General features: G+C 42.2%; 1 protein-coding gene across 1 annotated transcript; it reads right to left on the reverse strand.

Annotated features, from left to right (window-relative positions):
- Nucleotides 1-1,312: 1,312 nt before the first annotated feature.
- Nucleotides 1,313-26,154, reverse strand: LOC308336021 (uncharacterized protein; the record flags this gene model as incomplete). The annotated part of the gene is made up of 14 exons (XM_080793263.1): nt 1,313-2,025; nt 2,752-2,813; nt 4,509-4,667; nt 4,865-5,038; nt 5,859-6,032; nt 8,991-10,827; nt 11,269-11,322; nt 13,220-13,339; nt 15,850-16,125; nt 18,256-18,456; nt 19,838-19,972; nt 20,937-21,137; nt 22,959-23,093; nt 26,007-26,154. 14 exons carry the CDS (start codon nt 26,152-26,154, stop codon nt 1,469-1,471), a joined length of 4,233 nt encoding a protein of 1,410 aa, XP_080649389.1. The 3' UTR covers nt 1,313-1,468.
- Between the last annotated feature and the right edge of the window lie 1,836 nt (nt 26,155-27,990).

The raw sequence follows: 27,990 nt of genomic DNA on the forward strand, positions 1-27,990 counted from the left end.
ATCGATTCTGAATCGGACGGCATTAGAATCGCGATTCTAACTCGAATCGATTTTTTTTGACAGGCCTAATATATATACACAAAGCAAAACAATTAGGGGCTTGTTTAAACACTGCGGACATCAGGCTGTTTTAGCCGTTCATAAATCAGTTACATAATATATAAACTTTATCACAGGCTCGTGGCCCACAAGGTAAGACAGTACATCACAATACCAGAATACAGACGGGGGTACCGTCCTAAAGTCGTCTCTTCGGTGCTACTGAACATTTCTGACGAGCCGAAATCATTTCGGCACTACACAGCGCCGAAACAGCGGTAAAATAGGAGTATGAATCGGCCCTAAGGGATAGTTAGAATAAACAGCTGTAAAATAGGAGTATGAATCGGCCCTAAGGGATAGTTAGAATAAACAGCTGTAAAATAGGAGTATGAATCGGCCCTAAGGGATAGTTAGAATAAAGCATCGTTAGTTTATACCGTCAATAACATCCACCCAATACATCGTGTGGTGGAGAAAGTACTTCAGTAAAAGTACCAATAATCCTATTTAGAACTACTTCGTTACGAGTAAAAGTACGGAATTGAAAATATCCTTGAGTAAAAGTACAAAAGTATCGGCATCAAAATGTACTTAAAGTACTGAAAGTAAAAGTATTCATATTGCAGAATGTCCCACTTCACAATTCCAAAATGTCTATTGAAAATATAGCAGATCTACAAGCTCACAATGTGTCGCGTTGCAACGCTTTGTGAGCCAGGGGGTCCCTGGTACAACACATGTTCAGATGGGGGTCCCTGGTACAACACATGTTCAGATGGGGGTCCCTGGTACAACACATGTTCAGATGGGGGTCCCTGGTACAACACATGTTCAGATGGGGGTTCCTGGTACAACACATGTTCAGATGGGGGTCCCTGGTACAACACATGTTCAGATGGGGGTCCCTGGTACAACACATGTTCAGATGGGGGTCCCTGGTACAACACATGTTCAGATGGGGGTCCCTGGTACAACACATGTTCAGATGGGGGTCCCACATGTTCAGGGATCCTTGGGGTGGTCACAGGGGGTTCCAGGGGTCCTTGAGGGGGTTCCAGGGGTCCTTGGGGGGGTTACAGGGGTCTTTGAGGGGGTTTACAGGGGTCCTTGAGGGGGTTCCAGGGGTCCTTGGGCGGGTTCCAGGGGTCATTTGGGGGGTCTACAAGCTGCCTGTGAGCGGTGTGTGTGTGTGTGTGTGTGTGTACCACGGAATGCAATGATTTGATTGGCTGACGTTGTCATTATGATGCATGATGTCAGTCAAGAGCGCCGCTCACTTCACACAGGTGTGATTATTTGAATAACAATGAACATTGTATCAAAAACGTATCTGGTCTTATCTGTCTGTCTCTCGTCATCATCATGATGATGATGATGTCACATGTGGAGTAACCATGGCGACCTGATGTGACGTCGCATAGAGACTCTATCTCTGCTCACACAGAAACGCTGAGTCGCCAGACGTCATCAACCTGAACCCAACACATAGCGGTTCAGTGGACGTGGTCTGGAAGGTGTGCAGGTGGGTCAGAGTGTCCTCTGAGGACACGTCATAGAAGGACAGCGTGCCAGTGGGACGGTCCACATACAGTGCTACTCTGTAGACCCCGTAGGAGCGTCTAGAGCCAAGGACAGGGAGGACAGTCTGCTTCCCATTGTGGCAGACAGAGTAACGGTTACGAAAACACAGCAGACTCCAGGACATGACACTGTCTCCAAGCCGACAGGAAGCACCAGATCCTTTCCTGCTGATTCTTCTGTCAGTCCCTGCTATATCAACCCATCCACTGTACTCTACCTCAGAGTAGCAGCGTTCGCTCACACTCTCTGCAGTCAGAACCTGCTTCGGTCCATCAAACCTCTCTGTATGATCAGGATACTGATGACTCTGTCCCTCCTCCACCCGTGTGACCTTCCTGTTGTCCTCAGACAGAGTGAGGTAACAGTTTGCTGTGTTTGGGTCCAGAGTGAGAGGCTGGAAATCTGATGAGAAAACAACACAGTAAACATTAAATACATTATTCACTGACTGACACACACACACACACACACACACACACACACACACACACACACACGAAGATGTGCACAGGCACACGCACGTACACACACACGGAGATGTGCACAGGCACACGCACGTACTGTACATGCACGTTGACACACACACATGAAGATGTGCACGGACACACGCACGTACATGCACGTACACGCACACACACACACACACACACACACACACGAAGATGTGCACAGGTACACGCACGTACACACACACATGCACGTACAAAACGAAGATGCGCACGGGCGCACACGCGTAAATGCACGTACACACACACACACACACACACACACACACACACATATACACACGAATATGTGCACAGGCACACGCACATACAAAAACACACACACACACACACACACACACACACACACACACACACACGAAGACGTGCACACACACATACACACACACGTTAACCCTTCATCGACCGGTGACTCTCAGGGCTCTGTACCATTGGTTCCCCAGTTCAGTTATGATTATTGTGGGGGGTCCCCAGTTCAGTTATGATTATTGTGGGGGGTCCCCAGTTCAGTTATGATTATTGTGGGGGGTCCCCAGTTCAGTTATGATTATTGTGGGGGGTCCCCAGTTCGTAGAGCGGCAGACAGACAGACAGACAGACAGACAGACAGACAGACACTCACATCTTGAAAGGAGTCGAGGATTAATCCAGTGATCTATCCAGTGTTCTCCTCCATGATTCACACTGTAGGAAGAAATGATAAAACATTTCTATTACCATTGAATGATACAGAGAGTATTAACATGCATCACTTCATTAAGACTCTTCAGCTCACATTCACCATTAAACATTTATTGAATAAAGCAGTGGTTCTCAAACAGTGGTCCGGGGACCACGAGTGGTCCTTAACCCATTTTGAACGGGAACCCATTTTGGTGTTAGCATCATGTCGTGCTTCAGCTATTTAAAAATAGCAGATCTACAAGCTCATAGCGCGCCACCGAGTGGCGCGCTACGAGCTTGTAGGTCTGCTATTTTTGAAAAATCAAAGAGCGACTGACATAGAAGAAATTTTTAAAATCTGATCTCAGGTCAGAATGGGTTAAGCATTATGTTATACTTTAGCTATTGAAAAATAGCAGATCTACAAGCTTATAATTGTTATTTTGATCAACGTTTGCCTGTTTCTCTACAACACAATATTGTTATATACGAAGGTTAGGAGATTTGGTCAGAAGTGTCTTTTAACCCATTTAAGCCTGACGTGGAAATAAAAACAATGTCTTCTAAATCCTGATAGTTTTCTGAAAAACCTTCTATATCGTCAGTGTTGCTCAGCCTTTTTCATGTCAAGAACCCACAGAATTATCTGTATTTGGCTGCGGACCCCCATCTGGAAATATGTTGTTTTAGGGATACCACAGAAGCAAAGATTTGAGTGAAAATGTTCGCTCTGAAAGAATATATTCAAAGATTTGCGCCGCATTCTAATGATTTAAAAATGATCAAATAGCAACAAATAAAACAGGCGCGCTATGAGCTTGTAGATCTGCTATTTTTCAATAGCTAAAGTATAACATAATGCTTAAAACACCAACAGGGATACTTTTAATTGGTTTCATATTTGTAAAGCCCACACACAGACGTACACTGTGTTCAATAGCACCGATTTATTGCAGAGAAAAGAAAAACAGAGATAGGTTTGCATCCGACATACTAAAATATGTACACCCAAAACTGCTGAGTCAATCTAAGGTCGCCTTCACACCAGAAAGCTTTACTGCGATTAAAACCAATCCTGATGCACATTGTCGGAATGTGCGCTTCGTTTGGCAGGTGTGAAGCCTCATTCGAATCCTAATCAAAGAACCGCATTCTACTCCGCCAAAAAACAGGGGTTTCGCTTCGCTTCCAATCGCACTTTATTTGGATTCGGTGCAGGTGGGAATGAATCACATCAAATAAAGGAAACAAAGCAGACAATGTGGCGGATGAATGAGGAGTAAAGTTGGAGACGGAGGATATTTTACGCAGCGAGATGTCCCGTTACCGTGAATAGACGTGATCGAATGAGGAGACCGAAAATATGGTCAGATGAGCACATTAAGTTAACACATAAAAACACTGCAGTGTACAGAGCTGTATGTCTGTCTGTCTGTCTGTCTTTCTGTCTGTCTGTAAACATGGAGGGCTGTCACTGTGTGCGGGGATCCAAGTGCTGGAGACTTTCGTCATATTGTTTAAATATAAATACTGCAAAATGAAGCCCATGCTTAAGCATGATCTATAAACTGTATAGCTAACATGGCATGTGCATAGTAGCATACTAATTTAATATGATAATCGGATAGCCTAATCTATAAGAGTTTGTAAACTAATTCCATTTAGGCCTGACCTATTTTTAACCAAGATGGATGGACACAGTCCAAGTCGACTCACTTGACAGTCTCCAGTCCAGCAGAGAGCAGCGTCTGCTCAGCATCTCCTCCTGGGTGGTTACAGCTGAGGTCCACATGCTTCAGATGGGAGGAGGGGTTGAGGGCTACAGCTGAAGCCAGAGAAGAACAGCCTTTCTCTGTGATCGCACAGCCTGACAACCTGCAGAGATATCCACACTTTAACAAACTGCTGTTGATGCTCCAGTACAGAGAAAACTCTATTTACCTCAGAGTCTGCAGTACAGATCCACACAGAATAAAACTCTATTTACCTCAGAGTCTGCAGTACAGATCCACACAGAATAAAACTCTATTTACCTCAGAGTCTGCAGTACAGATCCACACAGAATAATTTACCTCAGAGTCTGCAGCTGACAATGTGGACTCTTCACTCCGGCACATAGAAGCTCAATTCCAGAGTCCTGCAGGTTGTTCAAAGTCAGGTCTAATTCTCTCAAATGGGAAGGATTGGAGGCGAGAGCCGAGGCCAGAACTTCACAGCTTCTCTCCGACAACCAGCAGTTCTTCAGACTAAATGAAGAATACAACCAGATGAGGAGGGGAGAGAGAGAGAGAGAGAGAGAGAGAGAGAGAGAGAGAGAGAGAGAGAGAGAGAGAGAGAGAGAGAGAGAGAGAGAGAGAGAGAGAGAGAGATAGAGAGAGAGAGAGAGATTTTAAGACAAAGAAAATACATATTCCTGCCATACAATTTCCGTTGGCTCATGCAACATAAGTTTTCCACATAAAACCTTCTCTCCCACTGGGTTTTTAGATATGGATCCAAAGTTGATGTTTAGAAAGTTTTGTGCATTTTGATCAAACTGTCGGGGGCTGACCAGCCTGCGCGGGGGCTTACTGATGTCTAGTTACGCCCCTGATACTCAACACCAATTAAGAATTAACATTAATATAAATATCATTCAAAACTAGGGGATGACACTCTGACAGAACACATTAAACCACTCAGTGTCATCAGAGGTGTTTAGTGTTTTAATCCATTCTGACCTGAGATCAGAATCTATAAATGTCTTTAACATCCTGACAGTTTTCTGAAAAAGCTATGTCGTTCTTCGATTTAAAAAAAATAGCAGACCTACAAGCTCGTAGCGCGCCACTCGGTGGTGCGCTATGAGCTTGTAGATCTGCTATTTTTCAATAGCTAAAGCATAACATAATGCAAACACCAAATTAGTCACTGTATCTTATCAATAATAAGGTCAGTGTGAGTTACCATGATATCAAACCTTATGCACACTTAAAATAAAGTACCACCTCCATAATAACTGCATTATAATCACTTACTATAACAGAACGTAACCAAATAAAAATAGAAATGGAAAATGAATCTGACCTGAGAATCTCCAGACAACAGTTTGGGCTCTTCAGTGCAGCACAGATGAGATCCACTCCGGAATCCTTCAAGACGTTTCCACTCAAGTCCAGTTCTCTCAAATGGGACGGATTGGAGCTGAGAGCTGAAGCCACAACTTCAATGTGTTCCTTCTCGAGGTTACAGCCAGCAAGTCTGTAATTACAGATTAAATGTAAAATCAGAGATGATCAAAACAGAACAGACCACGTTCACTGTCAAAGAGGTTCCCTGTGGAGCTGTCTGAAATGTGTGTGTTTGGATACTTTTATGACTTAGCAAATAAGAGGCATATTGAATTTAAATGTTCTCATAACATTCCACAGTTTTCATTTGATTGGAATACAAACATTAAATAATGAAAATAACAACTCGTTGCTGTTGCTCCACTCTGACAGTGAAGTGAAGAAATGTTCTGTCAACAGATGAACAGCCTGTACGACCGCATGACATTGTTAAATATTTTGGTTTTCTTAACAAAGTCCTCTGTGAACGCTAAGCAGACCTAATGCAAAATGCAACAATGTAAACATTTGGTCTTGATCCAGACCTTGTAAGCAAACGTTAGGTGTGAAAGGCACCTAAAATATCTTCAATCTAGTTCTTCAGACATTAGCAGGATGTCAGTAAGAACAGAGAACAGAGAAGTGGAAGATAGATGAAATCGTGGAACTTACATTTAAATGTATTAAGTAACGTGTAAACGTAATGACCAAGCTCATTGTTTAAAAGACCATCCTCTGTACAGTTCATGTTTAGAACGTTTTGTGCATTTTGATCAAACTGTCGGGGGCTGACCAGCCTGCGCGGGGGCTTACTGATGTCTAGTTACGCCCCTGATACTCAACACCAATTAAGAATTAACATTAATATAAATAACATTCAAAACTAGGGGATGACACTCTGACAGAACACATTAAACCACTCATAGTGTCATCAGAGCTGTTTAGTGTTTTACCCATTTTGACCTGAGATCAGATTAAAAAAATGTCTTCTACATCCTCGATTTTTCAAAAATAGCAGACCTACAAGCTCGTAGCGCGCCACTCGGTGGTGCGCTACGAGCTTGTAGTTCTGCTATTTTTCAATAGCTAAAGCATAACATAATGCTAACACTAAAAGGGGTTCCTGCCCAAAATGGGTTAAATGTAGTATCTCAGCATAAAGACTACATAGCCTACATTAGTCACTGTATCTTATCAATATTAAGGTCAGTGTGAGTTACCATGATATCAAACCTTATCCACACTTCAAATAAAGTACCACCTCCATAATAACTGCATTATAATCACTTACTATAACAGAACGTAACCAAATAAAAATAAAAATGGTAAATTAATCTGACCTGAGAATCTCCAGACAACAGTTTGGGCTCTTCAGTGCAGCACAGATGTGATCCACTCCGGAATCCTTCAAGACGTTTCCACTCAAGTCCAGTTCTCTCAAGTGGGACGGATTGGAGCTGAGAGCTGAAGCCACAACTTCAATGTGTTCCTCTCTGAGGTCACAGTCAGCAAGTCTGTAATTACAGATTAAATGTAAAATCAGAGATGATCAAAACAGAACAGACCACGTTCACTGTCAAAGAGGTTCCCTGTGGAGCTGTCTGAAATGTGTGTGTGTGTGTGTGTGTGTGTGTGTGTGTGTGTGTGTGTGTGGATACTTTTCTGACTAAGCAAATAAGAGGCATATTGAATTTAAATGTTCTCATAACATTCCACAGTTTTCATTTGATTGGAATACAAACATTAAATAATGAAAATAACAACTCGTTGGTGTTGCTCCACTTTGCAGTGAAGTGAAGAAATGTTCTGTCAACAGATGAACAGCCTGTACGACCGCATGACATTGTTAAATATTTTGGTTTTCTTAACAAAGTCCTCTGTGAACGCTAAGCAGACCTAATGCAAAATGCAACAATGTAAACATTTGGTCTTGATCCAGACCTTGTAAGCAAACGTTAGGTGTGAAAGGCACCTAAAATATCTTCAATCTAGTTCTTCAGACATTAGCAGGATGTCAGTAAGAACAGAGAACAGAGAAGTGGAAGATAGATGAAATCGTGGAACTTACATTTAAATGTATTAAGTAACGTGTAAACGTAATGACCAAGCTCATTGTTTAAAAGACCATCCTCTGTACAGTTCATGTTTAGAACGTTTTGTGCATTTTGATCAAACTGTCGGGGGCTGACCAGCCTGCGCGGGGGCTTACTGATGTCTAGTTACGCCCCTGATACTCAACAACAATTAAGAATTAACATTAATATAAATAACATTCAAAACTAGGGGATGACACTCTGACAGAACACATTAAACCACTCATAGTGTCATCAGAGCTGTTTAGTGTTTTACCCATTTTGACCTGAGATCAGATTAAAAAAATGTCTTCTACATCCTCGATTTTTCAAAAATAGCAGACCTACAAGCTCGTAGCGCGCCACTCGGTGGTGCGCTACGAGCTTGTAGTTCTGCTATTTTTCAATAGCTAAAGCATAACATAATGCTAACACTAAAAGGGGTTCCTGCCCAAAATGGGTTAAATGTAGTATCTCAGCATAAAGACTACATAGCCTACATTAGTCACTGTATCTTATCAATATTAAGGTCAGTGTGAGTTACCATGATATCAAACCTTATCCACACTTCAAATAAAGTACCACCTCCATAATAACTGCATTATAAATCGTGGAACTAACATTTAAATGTATTAAGTAACGTGTAAACGTAATGACCAAGCTCATTGTTTAAAAGACCATCCTCTGTACACCCCCTCACTAATGGTACGGTCCATTTCTCATTCGGTATAGTCTGTTTTCATTGTAGAATAACTAATGAGGACACTGGTAAATCTCTCTCACTCACACACACACACACACACACACACACACACACACACACACACACACACACACACACACACACACACACACACACACACACACACACACACACATTGAACCATTCATTCATAAATATGAAGTGACTGAACTGAATTGATGTAGTTTTAACTGAAATAATGTTCTCATTTGTCACAATGTGTACATGTGTTTATTTTTAATGAATTAATTAATGAAAGCTGCTCTAACATGAGTATATTCTTATGACTACTAACCTGGCCGTTTTGCAGTTCCTCACAGCTGGGACCAGTCTCCGTCGCCCCTCCAGTGATGTGTTGTATTTCTGCAGGTCCAACTCCTCCAGAACCTCCTCTGACATCTGCAGCATGGAGGCCAGAGCTGAACACTGGGTCTCAGAGAGTTTCTTCCCTGAGCTGTTCTCTGACTCCAGGTACTGTTGGATCCCCCGACTGACTGACGGGTCGTTCATCTCCATCAGACAGTGGAAGATGTTGATACATCTGTCAGGAGAGGCATCATCATCATTCATCTTCTTCAGGTTGTCGATGACTCTCTGGATCTCCTCTGGACTGTTCTCTGTCTGACCCAGCAGACCTCCTAACAGACTCTGGTTGGACTGCAGTGAGAGACCATGAAGGAAGCGGACAAAGAGGTCCAGTTGACCACTCTCTCTCTTCAGGGTTTTCTTCATAGCAGCCTTCAGGAAGTCAGACAGGGAAATGTCACTGTTGTCTCCATCATCTCCCAGGAATGTCTTCAGGACCTCCGTGTTCCTCTGAGTGAAACAGTGGGACAGGTAGACTGCAGCCAGAAACTCCTGGATGCTCAGATGAACGAAGCAGTAGACCGTTTTGTGGAAGAACAAACCGTCTTCTTTGAAGAACTTTGTGCAAAAGCCCAAGTTCTTCAAGTCCTTGTTCACATCAAGACCACACGCTTCCAGGTCCTCCTCATAGAAAATGATGTTGCCTTTGACCAGTTGGTGAAACGCCAGCTTGCCCAGCTTCAGAAGAACTTTCCCTGCATCCTTTATGAGCTTCACTCTGTCTGCCTCGCCTTGTTCAGGATTCTCCCGCTGTATCTCACCCATCAGGAAGTGGCAGAACAGCTCAACCAGGGTTTTGGGCAGCCTGAATGTCGCCCCCATGTTCTTCACCATGTTCTTCACAACGGTAGCAAGGATCCAACAGAAGACTGGGATTTCACACATGGTGAGGAGGATCTTTGATTCTTTGATCTGTGAGAGGATTGATCTGGCCTGGTTCTCATCACTGAACGTCTTCTCGAAGAACTCCTTCTTCTGGTCATCGCTGATGAACCCTCGTACTTCTGTCATCCTCTTTACAAACTTCTTAGGGATCTGATTGGCTGCTACAGGTCGCGAGGTTATCCAGATGCGAGCAGAGGGGAGGAGCTCTCCCTTGATGAGGTTTACAAGGAGATCTTCCACTGGGTAAGAGTCGTTGACATTCATGAGGCCAATTTTTGTGCTGAAATCAAACTTGAAATTATTTTCATCATAACCATCCAGAACAAACATGACTTTGAAGGGGACGTCGTTGCAGTTTCTTGACTTCTGCACTTCAGTGAAGATAAGATTAAGAACGTCTTTCTCGATAAATCTGGTTTCCACGATGCAGCTGTGAATTAGCTGTGCCAAAGTAAACTTCTGTCCCTTGAGCATATTTAACTGGCGGAACTTGAGCGGGAACACGAGGTGTAGGTCTTGGGGGAAACATTTCTTGGCCCAGTCGAACATAAATTTGTGTACGAGGATCGTTTTCCCAATTCCTGCACAGCCAACGGTCAGCACTGTTCTTAGGATACGTCCAGAAAGGTCTTTGAACATCTGACCCAGTTGGATTTCTGTTCCCTCTCCTGCCTTCTTCATCTCCATCTGTCTGGCCTCATGATGGCTGTGGATGTCTGTTCTTTCGATGTCTACATTGTAGAGCGGAGCGAAGACGTTTTCAAACACGACCTCAGACTGTGTGCCCAAATCTACACTCCGATATGTGCTGTTCATGTTGCGTTGAAGCTGCTCTTCATAGTCAGTGATGTGACGATATCCTGGTGTTCTCTCCAACAGACCTGTAGCGAACAAAGCAATTCCACTTTGTCATATGTCGCTCGCAAGCACACACATGTACACATACACACACACAGATGTTCACAGGCACAGGCACGCACACACACACACACACACACACACACACACACACACACACACACGGGCACGTACACACACAGACATTAAGATGTGCACACACGCACGTACACACAGACACACACACATGAAGATGTGCACAGGCACACGCACGTACATGCACGTACACGCACGAATATGTGCACGGGTGCACGCACTTACACACACGAAGATGTGCACAGACACATGCACGTCGTACATGCCTGTACACACACACACATGAAGATGTGCACAGGCACGTACAGTCGTACACACACACGCACGTACGTACACACACACATGAAGATGTGCACAGGCGCGCACGTACACACACGCACACCCCTTACCTCTCAGTTTGGCAGCTCTGTCTCGTCTTTCCATCTCTACTTCTTCTGTCAAAGCTGAGATGTGAGACAGTGATTGGTCAGTGAGATGTGAGACAGTGATTGGTCAGTGAGATGTGAGACAGTGATTGGTCAGTGAGATGTGAGACAGTGATTGGTCAGTGAGATGTGAGACAGTGATTGGTCAGTGAGATTTTAGATTTTTTTCCCCCACCATAGTTATCACAGATACATAAATGTATGATTTGTATCGATATAGATTTATCATTATAGTTACAATTAATATATTTATATTATAAACTATTACAAATACATCACTTAACAAATTTATTTTCTTCTGAAAAACTTTCTATATCAGTGGTTCTCAATATTTCACGTCAAGGACCCCAAAAATTATATGTAAGTGGCCGCCGACCCCCATCTGAAAATATGTTGTTCCAGGGAATATATGTTCAAAGATTTGAGGCACATTTTCAAGTTCATAGCAGAGCTACAAGTTCATAGCAGACCTACAAGTTCATAGCAGACCTACAAGTTCAAGTTCATAGCAGACCTACAAGACACTTGGGGTCTAGTAGGACTATAGAAAATAATAGACAGAAATCGCTATAACATTTTGTACAAAATATATATATAGATTTTTAGCCCCATGTTCGAATGCCCCCGCCCCCCCTGTCAAAAATAGTTAAAATCGCTAAAACGAAAGAAAGCAGCAAATGAAAAATAACTTACTCATCTTTTACTTTCTCTAATACCAACCTAAAACATGAACCTTTGTTGAAAAACACTAAAGTTTTCCTTTAATGCTCCAATAACCACTTATTTTACACCAATTCCATTTCATTACAACACCTTTTAATTTAAATACTTTTAATTATATTATTATTATATTATAAATCACTAAATACTAGGGGCTGTATTTTGCGTGTCGTAAGTACCAGGTCTTATTCCCTAACTTGAGTAAACTAAAGACCTGGAGGCGTGATCAATGCCATTTGGCTATTCTGAGTGGCCAAAGAGCATTGATCACGCCTCCAGGTCTTTAGTTTACTCAAGTTAGGGAATAAGACCTGGTACTTAAGACACGCAAAATACAGCCCTAGGTCTCTTGTTCCATTATAAATACTTAAATACTAGGTCTCTTGTTCCATTATAAATACTTAAATACTAGGTCTCTTGTTCCATTATAAATACTTAAATACTAGGTATCTTGTTCCATTATAAATACTTAAATACTAGGTCTCTTGTTCCATTATAAATCACTTAAATACTAGGTCTCTTGTTCCATTATAAATACTTAAATACTAGGTCTCTTGTTCCATTATAAATACTTAAATACTAGGTCTCTTTTTCCATTAGAAATACTTAAATACTAGGTCTCTTGTTCCATTATAAATACTTAAATACTAGGTCTCTTGTTCCATTATAAATCACTTAAATACTAGGTCTCTTGTTCCATTATAAATAACTTAAATACTAGGTCTCTTGTTCCATTATAAATACTTAAATACTAGGTCTCTTGTTCCATTATAAATACTTAAATACTAGGTCTCTTGTTCCATTATAAATCACTTAAATACTAGGTCTCTTGTTCCATTATAAATCACTTAAATACTAGGTCTCTTGTTCCATTATAAATACTTAAATACTAGGTCTCTTGTTCCATTATAAATACTTAAATACTAGGTCTCTTGTTCCATTATAAATACTTAAATACTAGGTCTCTTGTTCCATTATAAATCACTTAAATACTAGGTCTCTTGTTCCATTATAAATCACTTAAATACTAGGTCTCTTGTTCCATTATAAATACTTAAATACTAGGTCTCTTGTTCCATTATAAATACTTAAATACTAGGTCTCTTGTTCCATTATAAATACTTAAATACTAGGTCTCTTGTTCCATTATAAATCACTTAAATACTAGGTCTCTTGTTCCATTATAAATACTTACGAGTTTTCTTCTTCCTGAGTAAAACTGCTCCTATTAAAAGTGCTACTATTGCTAGCATCACCAGTACAGTGACAGTAATGATCCCACGTCTTAGTCCTCTGCCTGGCGGTGCTGGTGGTTCTATAGTTTCTGAAAGACACAAATGTAAAACAGAACTATAGAAGAGAAAATGTCTTTTACCTTTTCCATTCCTCTGCGACCACTTCCTGGTAAAAACAGGAAGTGAACAGATCCACTATAGATGGGCAAGGACTGTCTAAAGAGGACGGGACGCGAGGACCGTATAAGGGGCGCCGCCATGTTGTCTCCACGGTGCTCCATGGAAGGACAGAAACATGCGCAGTCGACACTTCCTCCTTCGGCTTCCTGGGTCTCAACTTACGCATGTTTCTGTCCTTCCATGGAGCACCGTGGAGACAACATGATTGTAAAAAGATATATGTTAATGACGTTTAGAAGCTTTAGAACACTTTCCTGGGGGTCTTTATGTGTGTAATATGTGGTTTTAGATATTTTACATTGTAGCAGTGAACCCGGTGTCTCTGATGTCTTTGACACTGGGCTCACTTACTTCCTGGACTACATGTTGTCTCAGTAAGACTGCTCTCCCCCTATCCACAATGAGGAGCAGTGCACCTGTCAGAAAGACCGTCAGTGCCGCCTAGTGGCCTGACCTGGTATTTGCTGGTACTTTTCCACAGGCAGTCAATTTAGGCAGTTTAGCGTTCTTTAATCAAAGTAAGTAATATGTTTGGGTCATAAGTGTTACTTTAGTAATTAAATAATATCTGTGACTCTGTATACTAGGTTTGATAGTTTTGTTTGGTTAAATGATAGCACATGGTTGTATGTTAATATGTTTGTTAGCTTCTCTACTGCCTGTGGTCCGTTTGTATGCTCTTTCTGTTACTCTGCGTTACAGTATTTGATTTATTTATGTGTTTAACAACATTTGGACCGTTTTTGGCCATAATATGTTATATACAATAATATGGAGTGTTTGATTTCCTTGGATACTGTGCAGATAATCTGTATTTCTGGTGTTTACATCTTGCTGTGGATATTTCAGTTAATATTCAAGTTCATGTTATTGATACTATTCTTTATTTCTGTTTATTGTTTATTCCAGACCACACATTGTGACCAATAAATCTGCTGATGATATCGCTTCTCCGGAGCCCAATTCTTTGATCGGAATTAGTCCATATTGTCCGCCTCAACCAGTTTAATTTAAGTAACCGGAGGTGTTCCCCTCAGTTACAGCACCAAATAATTATGGGAATTCACTATGGTCCATGTGACAGAGTAATGCTATCTGTGTGTCCTGTATCACTATTCACTATGGTCCATGTGACAGAGCAATGCTATCTGTGTGTCCTCTATCACTATTCACTATGGTCCATGTGACAGAGTAATGCTATCTGTGTGTCCTGTATCACTATTCACTATGGTCCATGTGACAGAGTAATGCTATCTGTGTGTCCTGTATCACTATTCACTATGGTCCGTGTGTCCTCTATCACTATTCACTATGGTCCATGTGACAGAGTAATGCTATCTGTGTGTCCTGTATCACTATTCACTATGGTCCATGTGACAGAGTAATGCTATCTGTGTGTCCTGTATCACTATTCACTATGGTCCATGTGACAGAGTAATGCTATCTGTGTGTCCTGTATCACTATTCACTATGGTCCATGTGACAGAGTAATGCTATCTGTGTGTCCTGTATCACTATTCACTATGGTCCATGTGACAGAGTAATGCTATCTGTGTGTCCTGTATCACTATTCACTATGGTCCATGTGACAGAGGGGTCGAAGTTGAATTAAAGGGTAAGACCACTTTTTTTGAGGTTTGGGTTGTGTAGTTACTTTGCCATGATGCAACTCCAAATGTGGACAAGAAATAAAAAAATACTGCTCCAGTGATTAGAAATTGATAATTCAAAATATGCTCCTCATTGACTTACATTGTAGCTAAAACAGCTCTCAAAGTCACTCTTTTAGTACGTAAACAAACACAAACTAAGTTGATTCAGACAATATAGAGCATCACCAAAACTCATGTAGTTTTATTTTTTCATAAAAATGTTATATTCCTGTTGATTTTACTATTTGAAGATCTGGATCCGGATCCACGGATCCAGTCCGGGTTTTCTTCCCAATAAAATGGACAAATCAACAGGAAGATAACATTTTTATGAAAAAATAAAACTACATGAGTTTTGGTGATGCTCTATATTGTCTGAATCAACATTGTTTGGGTTTTTTTACGTACTAAAAGAGTGACTTTGAGAGCTGTTTTAGCTACAATGTAAGTCAATGAGGAGCAATTTTAAATTATCAATTTCTAATCACTGGAGCAGCTATTTTTTATTTCTTGTCCACATTTGGAGTTGCATCATGGCAAAGTAACTACACAACCCAAACCTCAAAAAAAGTGGTCTTACCCTTTAAGCAATGTTACACGAGAGGGTGTGTGGTTTAACGTGATTATTGCCACGACAGTGATGCGGTCAGGAACGAGACGTAGTCGAGTTCCGCAAGCATCACTGCTGCTCTCTGAGCGCACACACACAGACACACAGACACACAGACACACACACACACACACACACAACTACATACCTTTGTAAAGAGGGTTGCGATGAGAACTCTCCTCCTCACTGAACAGGTTCTTTATTTGACAGGATATTGTTTTAACCCTTCGCCCTTTCTCATCGTTGTAGATGATCTTCTCCCAGGAGTCGGGTCCGCTCCATTCGCCTGCGTCGTCGAACTTCCAGCTATAGCCGATCGGACCCGAGTCTGTGACGTCAACGTCGTCAGTCATACAGTGCAGCGTCCAGCAGCTGGAGTTGGAGTCACACGGTTTGACGGCCAGGATTGGACTCGGGACTTTCTCTGTGGAGGACACATAATTAATTACTGCACCACACACACACACACACACACACACACACACACACACACACACACACACACACACACACACACACACCTATCATCCATCTTCAAGTAGGTACACGTGTCTCTTGTCACAGGCCTAATGTTGTATATAATATATACCACAGGTCGTAGTAGGTACATGTGTCATGTGTACATGTGTTCAAACGAGCACCACTCCACACCTAATCAAAACAAATAATCCAGCTGCTCTGTTCTCCCAGAGCACAGCAAAGTCGGTTGCTATAGGCCAGCTAGTTTCGTGGGAAATTTGTGGTCGGATTGACTACATCCGTCATTAAAAAAAAATATGTTTTTTTTCAGCGATTTTCTTAGTTTTAACCCATTCTGGGCGGGAACCCCTATTGGTATCTTACCCCCTCAGGCCGGGAACCCATATTTGGGTTCTGTACAGTATGTACAGTATTCAAAAATGATTTTTGATGCTGCTATATAAATATTTGGTCAGGATTTAGAGGCATTTTTAGAATCGGCCTTAGGCCTAAATGGGGTTATATATTTGCAATATTACCCAAGAGGGTGTGGTTTAACGTGATTATTGCCACTTCAGCGATGCTCGCGGAACTCGACTACGTCTCGTCAGTTTAGTGTTCACTTGATCGTTGTTTACAAACCGTCATGTGGGTTTATTGTCATTGTTTATGTAAAGTGTAAAAAGTGTCCTTATGGGCGGGGCTTCTTCGGAAGCATGACACTTAAATAAATAAAGAATCAACCAATCAAAACAAAAATCTATCATGAACACACTTTTACGGGGCTTTAACTAGTCGACTATTCAACTAGTCGACTAGTAAATCCACTAGTTGATCATGCTGGTACTAGTTGACTAGTTTATAAGAACCTGGTAGGTACTAGTTGACTAGTTTATAAGAACCTGGTAGGTACTAGTTGACTAGTTTATAAGAACCTGGTAGGTACTAGTTGACTAGTTTATAAGAACCTGGTAGGTACTAGTTGACTAGTGTATAAGAACCTGGTAGGTACTAGTTGACTAGTGTATAAGAACCTGGTAGGTACTAGTTGACTAGTTTATAAGAACCTGGTAGGTACTAGTTGACTAGTTTATAAGAACCTGGTAGGTACTAGTTGACTAGTTTATAAGAACCTGGTAGGTACTAGTTGACTAGTTTATAAGAACCTGGTAGGTACTAGTTGACTAGTTTATAAGAACCTGGTAGGTACTAGTTGACTAGTTTATAAGAACCTGGTAGGTACTAGTTGACTAGTTTATAAGAACCTGGTAGGTACTAGTTGACTAGTTTATAAGAACCTGGTAGGTACTAGTTGACTAGTTTATAAGAACCTGGTAGGTACTAGTTGACTAGTTTATAAGAAGAAAGACTTCTTCTTCAAAAACTGTCAGGCTTTAAGAAGACATTTTGTAGAATCATTCTCAGGTCTAAATGGGTTTAAATAAATGTATCGATAATATAAAATAAAATAAACATCATTAAATAAATGTATCGATAATATAAAATAAATAAACATCATTAAATAAATGACGAGTGAGACTTACTCATCTCTGTAAGCAGGTAAGTCTTGTTGTGAGCATAGACTGTAATAAATATGGACGAAGCGTTTGGAAGCGTTTGGGCCCAGCTGGCCATTGGCTGGCCCAGACAACGAGGCGGGACTTCCCCCCCCCCCCCTTACTCTTCGTTGGTTTTTATTTTGACTGAACGGGGGGTGGCTCCCGTTCATAGACTGTAACGGTAGCCACGCCCCTCAGAACATACACGACTTTATGGTCATTTTTTTAATAAATGGGACCATCATTTTCCAAAAAGAATATTATGACATTATAAATGAGACTTTAAACTAGTGACTGGAAGCAGAAAGTATTCATGACCATGTTTATTAAGGTAATACAGTCTAGGTGAAGTTGGGCCCAAATACATGGGCATCTATGGAGCTATGGGTTTTTTTGGGCCCAATGACAGACAGCGCCACAACAGGCCATTATATGAACTTTCAGGAAGTCCCGATTTCCTTAGTGGCTTCACAAAATACCTGTCTGATGTTACTCATCTCTTTAACCAGGTAAGTCTTGTTGTGAGTCATACTTACTCATCTCTTTAAGCAGGTACGTCTTGTTGTGAAGTCTGCCGTTGAACTCCACAGAATACAGCCCGATGTCTTCTACGGTCATGTTGTCGATGACCAGCCGTCCGGTGTGTGTGTCCAGTGTGGAGCGGTCTCTAAACGTCCCGTAGTATTTCAGTTCTTCTGTTACGGTTCTACCAAACCATTCTGCTGCCAGGTTGCCGGCTGTAAAAGACCACAGAGCAGTGTTGTTTTCATCCATTGATACTACTAGCCCTTACCCGTTGTGAGATATTTTCCCCCATATTGTGGCCGCGGGGGGTACTGCGCCCGGTGCGTTTTTAATTCACTAATAAATGTTGCATCCTTTGTTCGTCTTCTCCTACCAAAGCACACCGTTTGCACACATCTCACCATGCACAACACGAAAAGCTAGCCTGTCCAAACATCAACCACTACTTTGCATTCATATTCATGTCATATTGACAGTACAATACCAATTTTCGCATTTTTTAATCCACTAATAAATTCATTATTAATCATTAATGTGTCTAGTATAGCTCTCAGCGCGTCGCCTGCGACACGCTGTGAGCTTGTAGATCGGCTATAATTCTGTGAGCGCGAGCACGTTCCACGCCTGCAGGCCTACCACAGCACCACCTGCAGGCCTACCACAGCACCGCGCTAATGAACAAAGCGAAGCTAAATTCATTTCGACGCAGCCTGGACTGGCTTTGAAAACGAGAAAGAACACAGGCAAAGCAAAGCAGTCCCCGAGCAGACGCACATTTTAAAGTCTAAAATGTAAAATAGCGACTGTAGAGGAGAAATAATTATATATTTAGTTACATCATTACCTATTTTACATGTAAGTCAACGGTAAGCTGATATGACCCCAGAGCGTAGCATACCGCAGCCGAAAGGCGAACGGACCAAAAACAAAGAAATAGGAAAAATTCTGAATATTTTTATCTCGCCCCGTATCATTGAGGATGCGCTAAAACGTCCACAGACGTCTAAAGGCTCAGCTCGGTTCGAATCCTTATGACGGCCTGAGGCGTCCTACCTACAGAATGTGTTAACGACGCACAGCCACTCCTCTGACAGAAAGGCCGGGGTGGTCGGATTATTTTTCAAACACAGTTCTTATATGAAGCGACCTAGAACCGCCCTATGGGGATTACAATGCAAATAATACATGAACCTGTGTATTGGCGCCCTCTACTGAAAGTGACGTCAGACTTCGGTGCTCTATACCTGCATATTCTTTCAGAGTGAACGTTTTTAACTCAAATCTTTGCAACTGTGAGGTCCCAATATTCTGAGATGGGGGTCGGCGGCCAATTACATATGTTTTTGGGAGTCCTTGACATTAAATTGTTTGAGAATGACTGACGTAGAGAAACATAGAAACGTTTTCAGAAAACTTAGAAGACATTTGTAGAATCGTCCTCAGGTCTAAATGGGTAACCGTTAAGGCATGTTTTTGTTTGCAACGGTTGGATTTCATGTCCAACGCAATTCTGTTGTCCTACGATGGCTTCACCAACTATAAAGAGCCTCGGTTTGAAACTCTATACTGTTTCATCACCACCAGTCCACGTACCGTGCCACGGCGCGGACACACCGGGTGCGTGCCGCCACATTATCTGGTGGATGGCTTCGGGAACGGAGCGGTAGTCTGGGAACAGTTCCACGCGGATGCCTCTGTCTCGCGGTGGAAGGTACTTCACCTCCTGGGCTGTGGAGAGAAACGCATGGCAGTCAAGTTGAACAGTTAAAAGTATAGTGGAATGTAAAGGCCTTATTCATACTTGTTTTCGGTGAAGAGCTGACCACCGAAAACTACAACATGACGTCACTGAGCCGCGGTGGTAAGAGACTCACCGCTCACCCCAAACACATCTCTCTGTTTTGACTAGAACTACAACATGACGTCACTGAGCCGCGGTGGTAAGAGACTCACCGCTCACCCCAAACACATCTCTGTTTTTACTAAAACTACAACATGACGTCACTGAGCCGCGTTGGTAAGAGACTCACCGCTCACCCCAAACACATCTCTCTGTTTTTACTAGAACTACAACATGACGTCACTGAGCCGCGGTGGTAAGAGACTCACCGCTCACCCCAAACACATCTCTCTGTTTTTACTAAAACTACAACATGACATCACTGAGCCGCGTTGGTAAGAGACCCACCGCTCACCCCAAACACATCTCTCTGTTTTTACTAGAACTACAACATGACGTCACTGAGCCGCGGTGGTAAGAGACTCACCGCTCACCCAAACACATCTCTCCATGTTTATTAAGGTAATACAGTCTAGGTGAAGTTGGGCCCAAATACAGGAACAAACTACCCATAGATCCGAAGTCCCGTTAGTCCGAACATGCACTGCTCCCTTGCTTGCGGTTAGGTTTAGGTTTGCTCCCGTGCTTGCGGTTAGGTTTAGGTTTGCTCCCGTGCTTGCGCTTAGGTTTAGGTCAGGGTTAGAGATAGGGATAGTAATTTCGGAACAATGAACCTTCTGACTAATGACACAGCACCCCAAATACATGGGCATCTATGGAGCTATGGGTTTTTTTGAGCCCAATGACAGCGCCACAACAGGCCATTATATGAACTTTCAGGAAGTCCCGATTTCCTCAGTGGCTTCACAAAATATCTGTCTGACTGCCCCCCTGGTTGCGAGTCATACTTACGCATCTCTTTAAGCAGGTAAGTCTTGTTGTGAAGTCTGCCGTTGATCTCCACAGAATACAGCCCGATGTCTTCTGCGGTCATGTTGTCGATGACCAGCCGCCCGGTGTGTGTGTCCAGTGTGGAGCGGTCTCTAAACGTCCCGTAGTAATCCAGCTCTTCCTTTACGTTTCCAACATACCATTCTGCTGCCAGGTCGCCGGCTGTAAAAGACCACAGAGCAGTGTTGTTTTCATCCATTGATACTATGACAAAAAATAAATGTCCGTCGACTATACATTTTTCCACCGGCGAAAACGGAATTAAAACTAAATTAAAACTTTTATTTTTGTTCCTCACTGTATTGCATTACAGCTTGTTTTTAATGTCGTTGCCTTGCTTTTCTTTTATTCTCCATTTTTCTGTAAAGCACTTTGAGCTGCATTTCATGTCATGAAAGGTGCTATACAAATAAAGTTTATTATTATTATTATTAAGCTATGACGACTAAAACTAAGACTAAATATATTGACAATTTTGTCAACAAATAAGAACTAGACTAAAATGTTAGGAAGGGACTAGTGGACAAGAGATCCAGTATAAGTCATTTTACAATTAGTTGCATGCTGAAAATAGCTGATCTACAAGATCACAACACGTCGCGTTGCGATGCGTTGTGAGCTTGTAGATCAGCTATTTTCAGCAAGTGAAAACAACTGTCATCAAGGCCCACAAAGTACATTTTGTTCGACTAAATCAACTGTAGATTTATAATCGACAAAAATCGTATGATATTTAGTCGACTGAAACTAGACTAAAGACTAAAACATTCCAGGTGACTAAAGCTAACTGGAAAAACTATTCAAGAGACTATATGACTAAAACTGAAATCAACATTTGCTGCCAAAAACAACACTGTCACAGACCGGAAGAAGGTTACTGATACTAAACAACACTGCCACAGACCGGAAGAAGGTTACTGATATTAAACAACAAACACTGCCACAGACCAGAAGAAGGTTACTGATACTAAACAACACTGCCACAGACCAGAAGAAGGTTACTGATACTAAACAACACTGTCACAGACCAGAAGAAGGTTACTGATACTAAACAACACTGCCACAGACCAGAAGAAGGTTACTGATACTAAACAACACTGTCACAGACCAGAAGAAGGTTACTGATACTAAACAACACTGTCACAGACCAGAAGAAGGTTACTGATACTAAACAACAAACACTGTCACAGACCGGAAGAAGGTTACTGATACTAAACAACAAACACTGTCACAGACCGGAAGAAGGTTACTGATACTAAACAACAAACACTGTCACAGACCGGAAGAAGGTTACTGATACTAAACAACACTGCCACAGACCAGAAGAAGGTTACTGATACTAAACAACACTGCCACAGACCAGAAGAAGGTTACTGATACTAAACAACACTGCCACAGACCAGAAGAAGGTTACTGATACTAAACAACACTGCCACAGACCAGAAGAAGGTTACTGATACTAAACAACACTGCCACAGACCAGAAGAAGGTTACTGATATTAAACAACACTGCCACAGACCAGAAGAAGGTTACTGATACTAAACAACACTGCCACAGACCAGAAGAAGGTTACTGATACTAAACAACACTGCCACAGACCAGAAGAAGGTTACTGATACTTGCCCCCAGCAGTGTTGTTTTTGACCGCAAATCTGGATTTTAGTTTTATAATAATTTAATAATTTTCATAATAGTCTCTTGAATACTTTACTTAGTTTCAGTCACATTTTAGTCACCTGGAATGTTTTAGTGTTAGTCTATAGTTTTAGTCGAACAAATATACAGTTGATTTAGTCGACTAAGATGTGTCTTGATGCCGACGTACTAATGGCTGATTTTATACACTCGCGGAAAATAGTCGATCTGCAACACGTTGGGAGCTTGTAGATCTGCTATTTTGTATAGTTTTCACGCTGCTTCACCAACTATAAAGAGCCTCGGTTTGAAACTCTATACTGTGTCATCACCACCAGTCCACGTACCGTGCCACGGCGCGGACACGCCGGGGGCGTGCCGCCACATGATCTGGTGGATGGCTTCGGGAACGGAGCGGTAGTCTGGGAACAGTTCCACGTGGATGCCTCCGTCTCGCGGTGGAAGGTAAATCACCTCCTGGGCTGTGGAGAGAAACGCATGGCAGTCAAGTTGAACAGTTAAAAGTATAGTGGAATGTAAAGGCCTTATTCATACTTGTTTTCGGTGAAGAGGTGACCACCGGAAACTACAACATGACGTCACTGAGCCGCGGTGGTAAGAGACTCACCGCTCACCCCAAACACACCTCTCTGTTTTTACTAAAACTACAACATGACGTCACTGAGCCGCGGTGGTAAGAGACTCACCGCTCACCCCAAACACACCTCTCTGTTTTTACTAAAACTACAACATGACGTCACTGAGCCGCGGTGGTAAGAGACTCACCGCTCACCCCAAACACATCTCTCTGTTTTAACTAAAACTACAACATGACGTCACTGAGCCGCGGTGGTAAGAGACTCACCGCTCACCCCAAACACATCTCTATGTTTTAACTAAAACTACAACATGACGTCACTGAGCCGCGGTGGTAAGAGACTCACCGCTCACCCCAAACACATCTCTCTGTTTTTACTAAAACTACAACATGACGTCACTGAGCCGCGGTGGTAAGAGACTCACCGCTCACCCCAAACACATCTCTCTGTTTTTACTAAAACTACAACATGACGTCACTGAGCCGCGGTGGTAAGAGACTCACCGCTCACCCCAAACACATCTCTCTGTTTTTACTAAAACTACAACATGACGTCACTGAGCCGCGGTGGTAAGAGACTCACCGCTCACCCCAAACACATCTCTCTGTTTTTACTAAAACTACAACATGACGTCACTGAGCCGCGGTGGTAAGAGACTCACCGCTCACCCCAAACACACCTCTCTGTTTTTACCAAAACTACAACATGACGTCACTGAGCCGCGGTGGTAAGAGACTCACCGCTCACCCAAACACATCTCTCTGTTTTTACTAAAACTACAACATGACGTCACTGAGCCGCGGTGGTAAGAGACTCACCGCTCACCCCAAACACACCTCTCTGTTTTTACTAAAACTACAACATGACGTCACTGAGCCGCGGTGGTAAGAGACTCACCGCTCACCCCAAACACATCTCTCTGTTTTTACTAAAACTACAACATGACGTCACTGAGCCGCGGTGGTAAGAGACTCACCGCTCACCCCAAACACACCTCTCTGTTTTTACTAAAACTACAACATGACGTCACTGAGTAAGAGACTCAAACACACTCCTACAACCAGCAATGTCCGTGTTCACCTACGTATGTATGTGTGTGACGTTCACCTATGAGCACCCGTATGAGTACCAGCAGGGGCGCTGTTGTGCCATGCAGAGAGAGAGAGAGAGAGAGAGAGAGAGAGAGAGAGAGAGTGAGGAGGGGGGGGGGAGGGAGGGGAGTTGCACCACTCGGTTCACACGGGTGTGATTTTTTACTAAAACTACAACATGACGTCACTGAGCCGCGGTGGTAAGAGACTCACCGCTCACCCCAAACCAGACTATGAATAACGCTTAAGACAGCCCCTCCCCCCTATATCCACACTTTTCCTGGGCTGTGTGTGCGCTCCACTTCCTGGTGATTTCATTGGTCATCTGACCAGTTTCTTTGGCTCAAATCGACAGGAACTGGAGGCGCACACACAGCCCAGGAAAAGTGTGGATATCCACAAGGAGGATCAGTGTACCAAAGCATTATGGGAATTGTAGGCTAATCCAGGAAGGAAGCACAGGGGAAGTGTGTCCCTCAAAATATAGTAGGCATATATAGGCTTTTTTTGAGTGGTGCAACCACTCCTACAACCAGCAATGTCCGTGTACCTGTGTGTGTACCTGTGTCTATGAGCACGAGTATGTTACTTATTTATACCAGTAGGGGGCGCCAGAAACAGAGAGAGGGGTAGTGCTGTGTCTCAAATGAGAGAGAGAGAGAGAGAGAGAGAGAGAGAGAGAGAGGGAGGGGGGGAGGGAATTGCACCACTCAGTTCACACGTGTGTGATATTTTTTTACTGGTAGGCCTACCACGGAACGTGACGCGCACGCACGCGCGTGCATGTGCGCATCCAAATAAACAACTACACTTTAGAAACAAGCCCAAATAAACAACTACACTTTAGAAACAAGACCAAATAAACAACTACACTTTAGAAACAAGACCACATAAACAACTACACTTTAGAAACAAGACCAAATAAACAACCACACTTCAGAAACAAGACCAAATAAACAACTACACTTTAGAAACAAGACCAAATAAACAACTACACTTTAGAAACAAGACCAAATAAACAACTACACTTTAGAAACAAGACCAAATAAACAACTACACTTTAGAAACAAGACCAAATAAACAACTACACTTTAGAAACAAGACCAAATAAACAACTACACTTTAGAAACAAGACCAAATAAACAACTACACTTTAGAAACAAGACCAAATAAACAACCACACTTCAGAAACAAGACCAAATAAACAACTACACTTTAGAAACAAGACCAAATAAACAACTACACTTTAGAAACAAGACCAAATAAACAACTACACTTTAGAAACAAGACCAAATAAACAACTACACTTTAGAAACAAGACCAAATAATCAAAACATAGTAGGCCTAGGCTTTTTTTTTTTTACTGGTACCACGGAACGTGACGCGCACGCACGCGCGTGCATGTGCGCATCGCGGCATGCACACAGAACAGCTGCATAGCCTATAAGCTAAAGCCCAAACATAAAAATAAATAAACTCTAAGAGAGTCTAAATGTTTGGTCTATATATCCAGACAGTCACACAATGATACACACAGCTGTATAAATCAAAACCACATTGAATCCATTTGGAAGGACCTTTTTTTGAAAACCACACCCCGTTTTCCTTCCGGTGTTCAAAAGTAGAAGGGTTTTAGTTTCCAGACGGGTTTTAGTAGCAGTGTAAAACAAGTGAATGTAAGTGTACATAAATAATAGCCTTGTACCTGTCCCAGGTGTGTTACAACTGCTCCACAGCACCAGCAACAGGAGCGTGTAGAAATTAATCCTCATGATGGTCTTACTCTTCGGCCTCAAAGCCGTTAAAACTCTGCTGTTTGCTGCGAAGAACAAAGAGGACAGGAGGGCCTCCATTGTTGTGCTCTTCTGGTTTCAACTTTCAGGTTCCTCTCTGCTGTGAAAAGTGTGAACCTTCCTCCTTCACCCCGTATACTATAGCCTCTCGGACCCTGAGCCGGGGGGCCTAACCTCTATAGGACACTCCCCCTATGGCTCAATGCATCTAATAGAAGAGTTAGTGGGCAGGAAATGTGTGCATTGTTGTGCACCATCCCATGACTGTTTTAAGGTTGCGCACAGTGACAACTAAAGTCTCTGTGATGTTTTATGTTGTACTACCGTCTATTACTACACTACAAAACGATCTGAAATAAAGGGATTTCTAAAGATCATTACAGCTAGCTGGGCTGTTGCCATGTGAATGCATTCTGCCTATACTAATGGTCCAGGACTCAAAATAAAATCTCAACAGAAGTCTATGTAGGAGAAGAGCTAGCCTCCATATATTGGACTGAACGTCTTTAAGGCTCCGATTCAATTGAAAGGAGCTGTATTGGCGTGAGAAAACATACGTTTACAACATTGCAGAAGCAATTGTGTCACAATCAAAAACGGTTGAAAATGCGGAAGGCATAATTATAGTTGGAGGAGGCAGACAGAGCTATGTCACGACACCCTTTAAGGCCTATACATGTTAGTATACAGGGTATAGGCCTATATATAAATATAGCAGCATTTTATGTTCATCAAGACAATTTAAATAGCATACAAAAGGTATGGCATTCTATGCTTTGGTCATACATATAGTTTAATTCACTCGCCATGATACCAGGCAGCATGGCGGTGTCACGGCGACATTGGTGACCTGATGAGATATGTGACCATGTTAATGGTGCGACTTATTATTGATTCACAACTCCGTGGACTAATTAACATTGAGCATCTGCTGATGAACCAACCAGCAGTGATTTACGGTGGGACGCCCGATTCCCGAACGTTATATGCGATTGTCTACGCGACGGTCACACATTTCGGCGGGTCACCGATTCCACCGTGACACAGACATGCTGAAAAAGGCCGTTTTGTGTGTGCGTGCGCGCGCGCGTGTGTGTGTGTGTGTGCCCCACACGTTTGTTTAGAAACGTAATGTGAGCTACAAACAGGAGGGGGAGGGGAGAGAAAAACTCAAATAAACAACCGCCTTATCTATCTATCTCTCTCTCTCTCTCTCTCTCTCTCTCATTAGCAGTCACTCCAAACTACACTTTAGAAACAAGACCAAATAAACAACTACACTTTAGAAACAAGACCAAATAAACAACTACACTTTAGAAACAAGCCCAAATAAACAACTACACTTTAGAAACAAGACCAAATAAACAACTACACATTAGAAACAAGACCAAATAAACAACTACACTTTAGAAACAAGACCAAATAAACAACTACACTTTAGAAACGCCGGGACAACTCTCCACACGTCCCAAACTCTTCTCCCTTCTGGCTCCAAAACTGTGGAATGCACTTCCCATTGCAGTCAGAACTGCAGCATCACTCCCAATCTTCCACCGTAGTCTGAAAAACCACCTTTTCAGACTCCATCATGGCCCATAGCACTTACCCCACCCCCTTAGATAGCAATTCTGTAGACTTAGATAGCATTTGATACAGACTTATAGCATGTTATGTAGACAGCATAAGTGCATTGTATGTAGTCATAGCACGTCATAGTACATATGTATAGCATAGTAGTATAGATGTATAGCTTATGTATAGTTTCATTATATAGATATTCCACTGTTACTTTCTTAGCTTACGCATGTTTCATGATAAATGTTTTTATGTGATGTATTCCCATGCTTTTTTGTTCTTGCTTAATGTAAGTCGCTCTGGATTAAGAGCGTCTGCTAA

Source organism: Protomyctophum bolini (assembly GCF_963924005.1).
Source record: "Protomyctophum bolini genome assembly, chromosome: 21".
Classification (NCBI taxonomy): Eukaryota; Metazoa; Chordata; class Actinopteri; order Myctophiformes; family Myctophidae; genus Protomyctophum; species Protomyctophum bolini.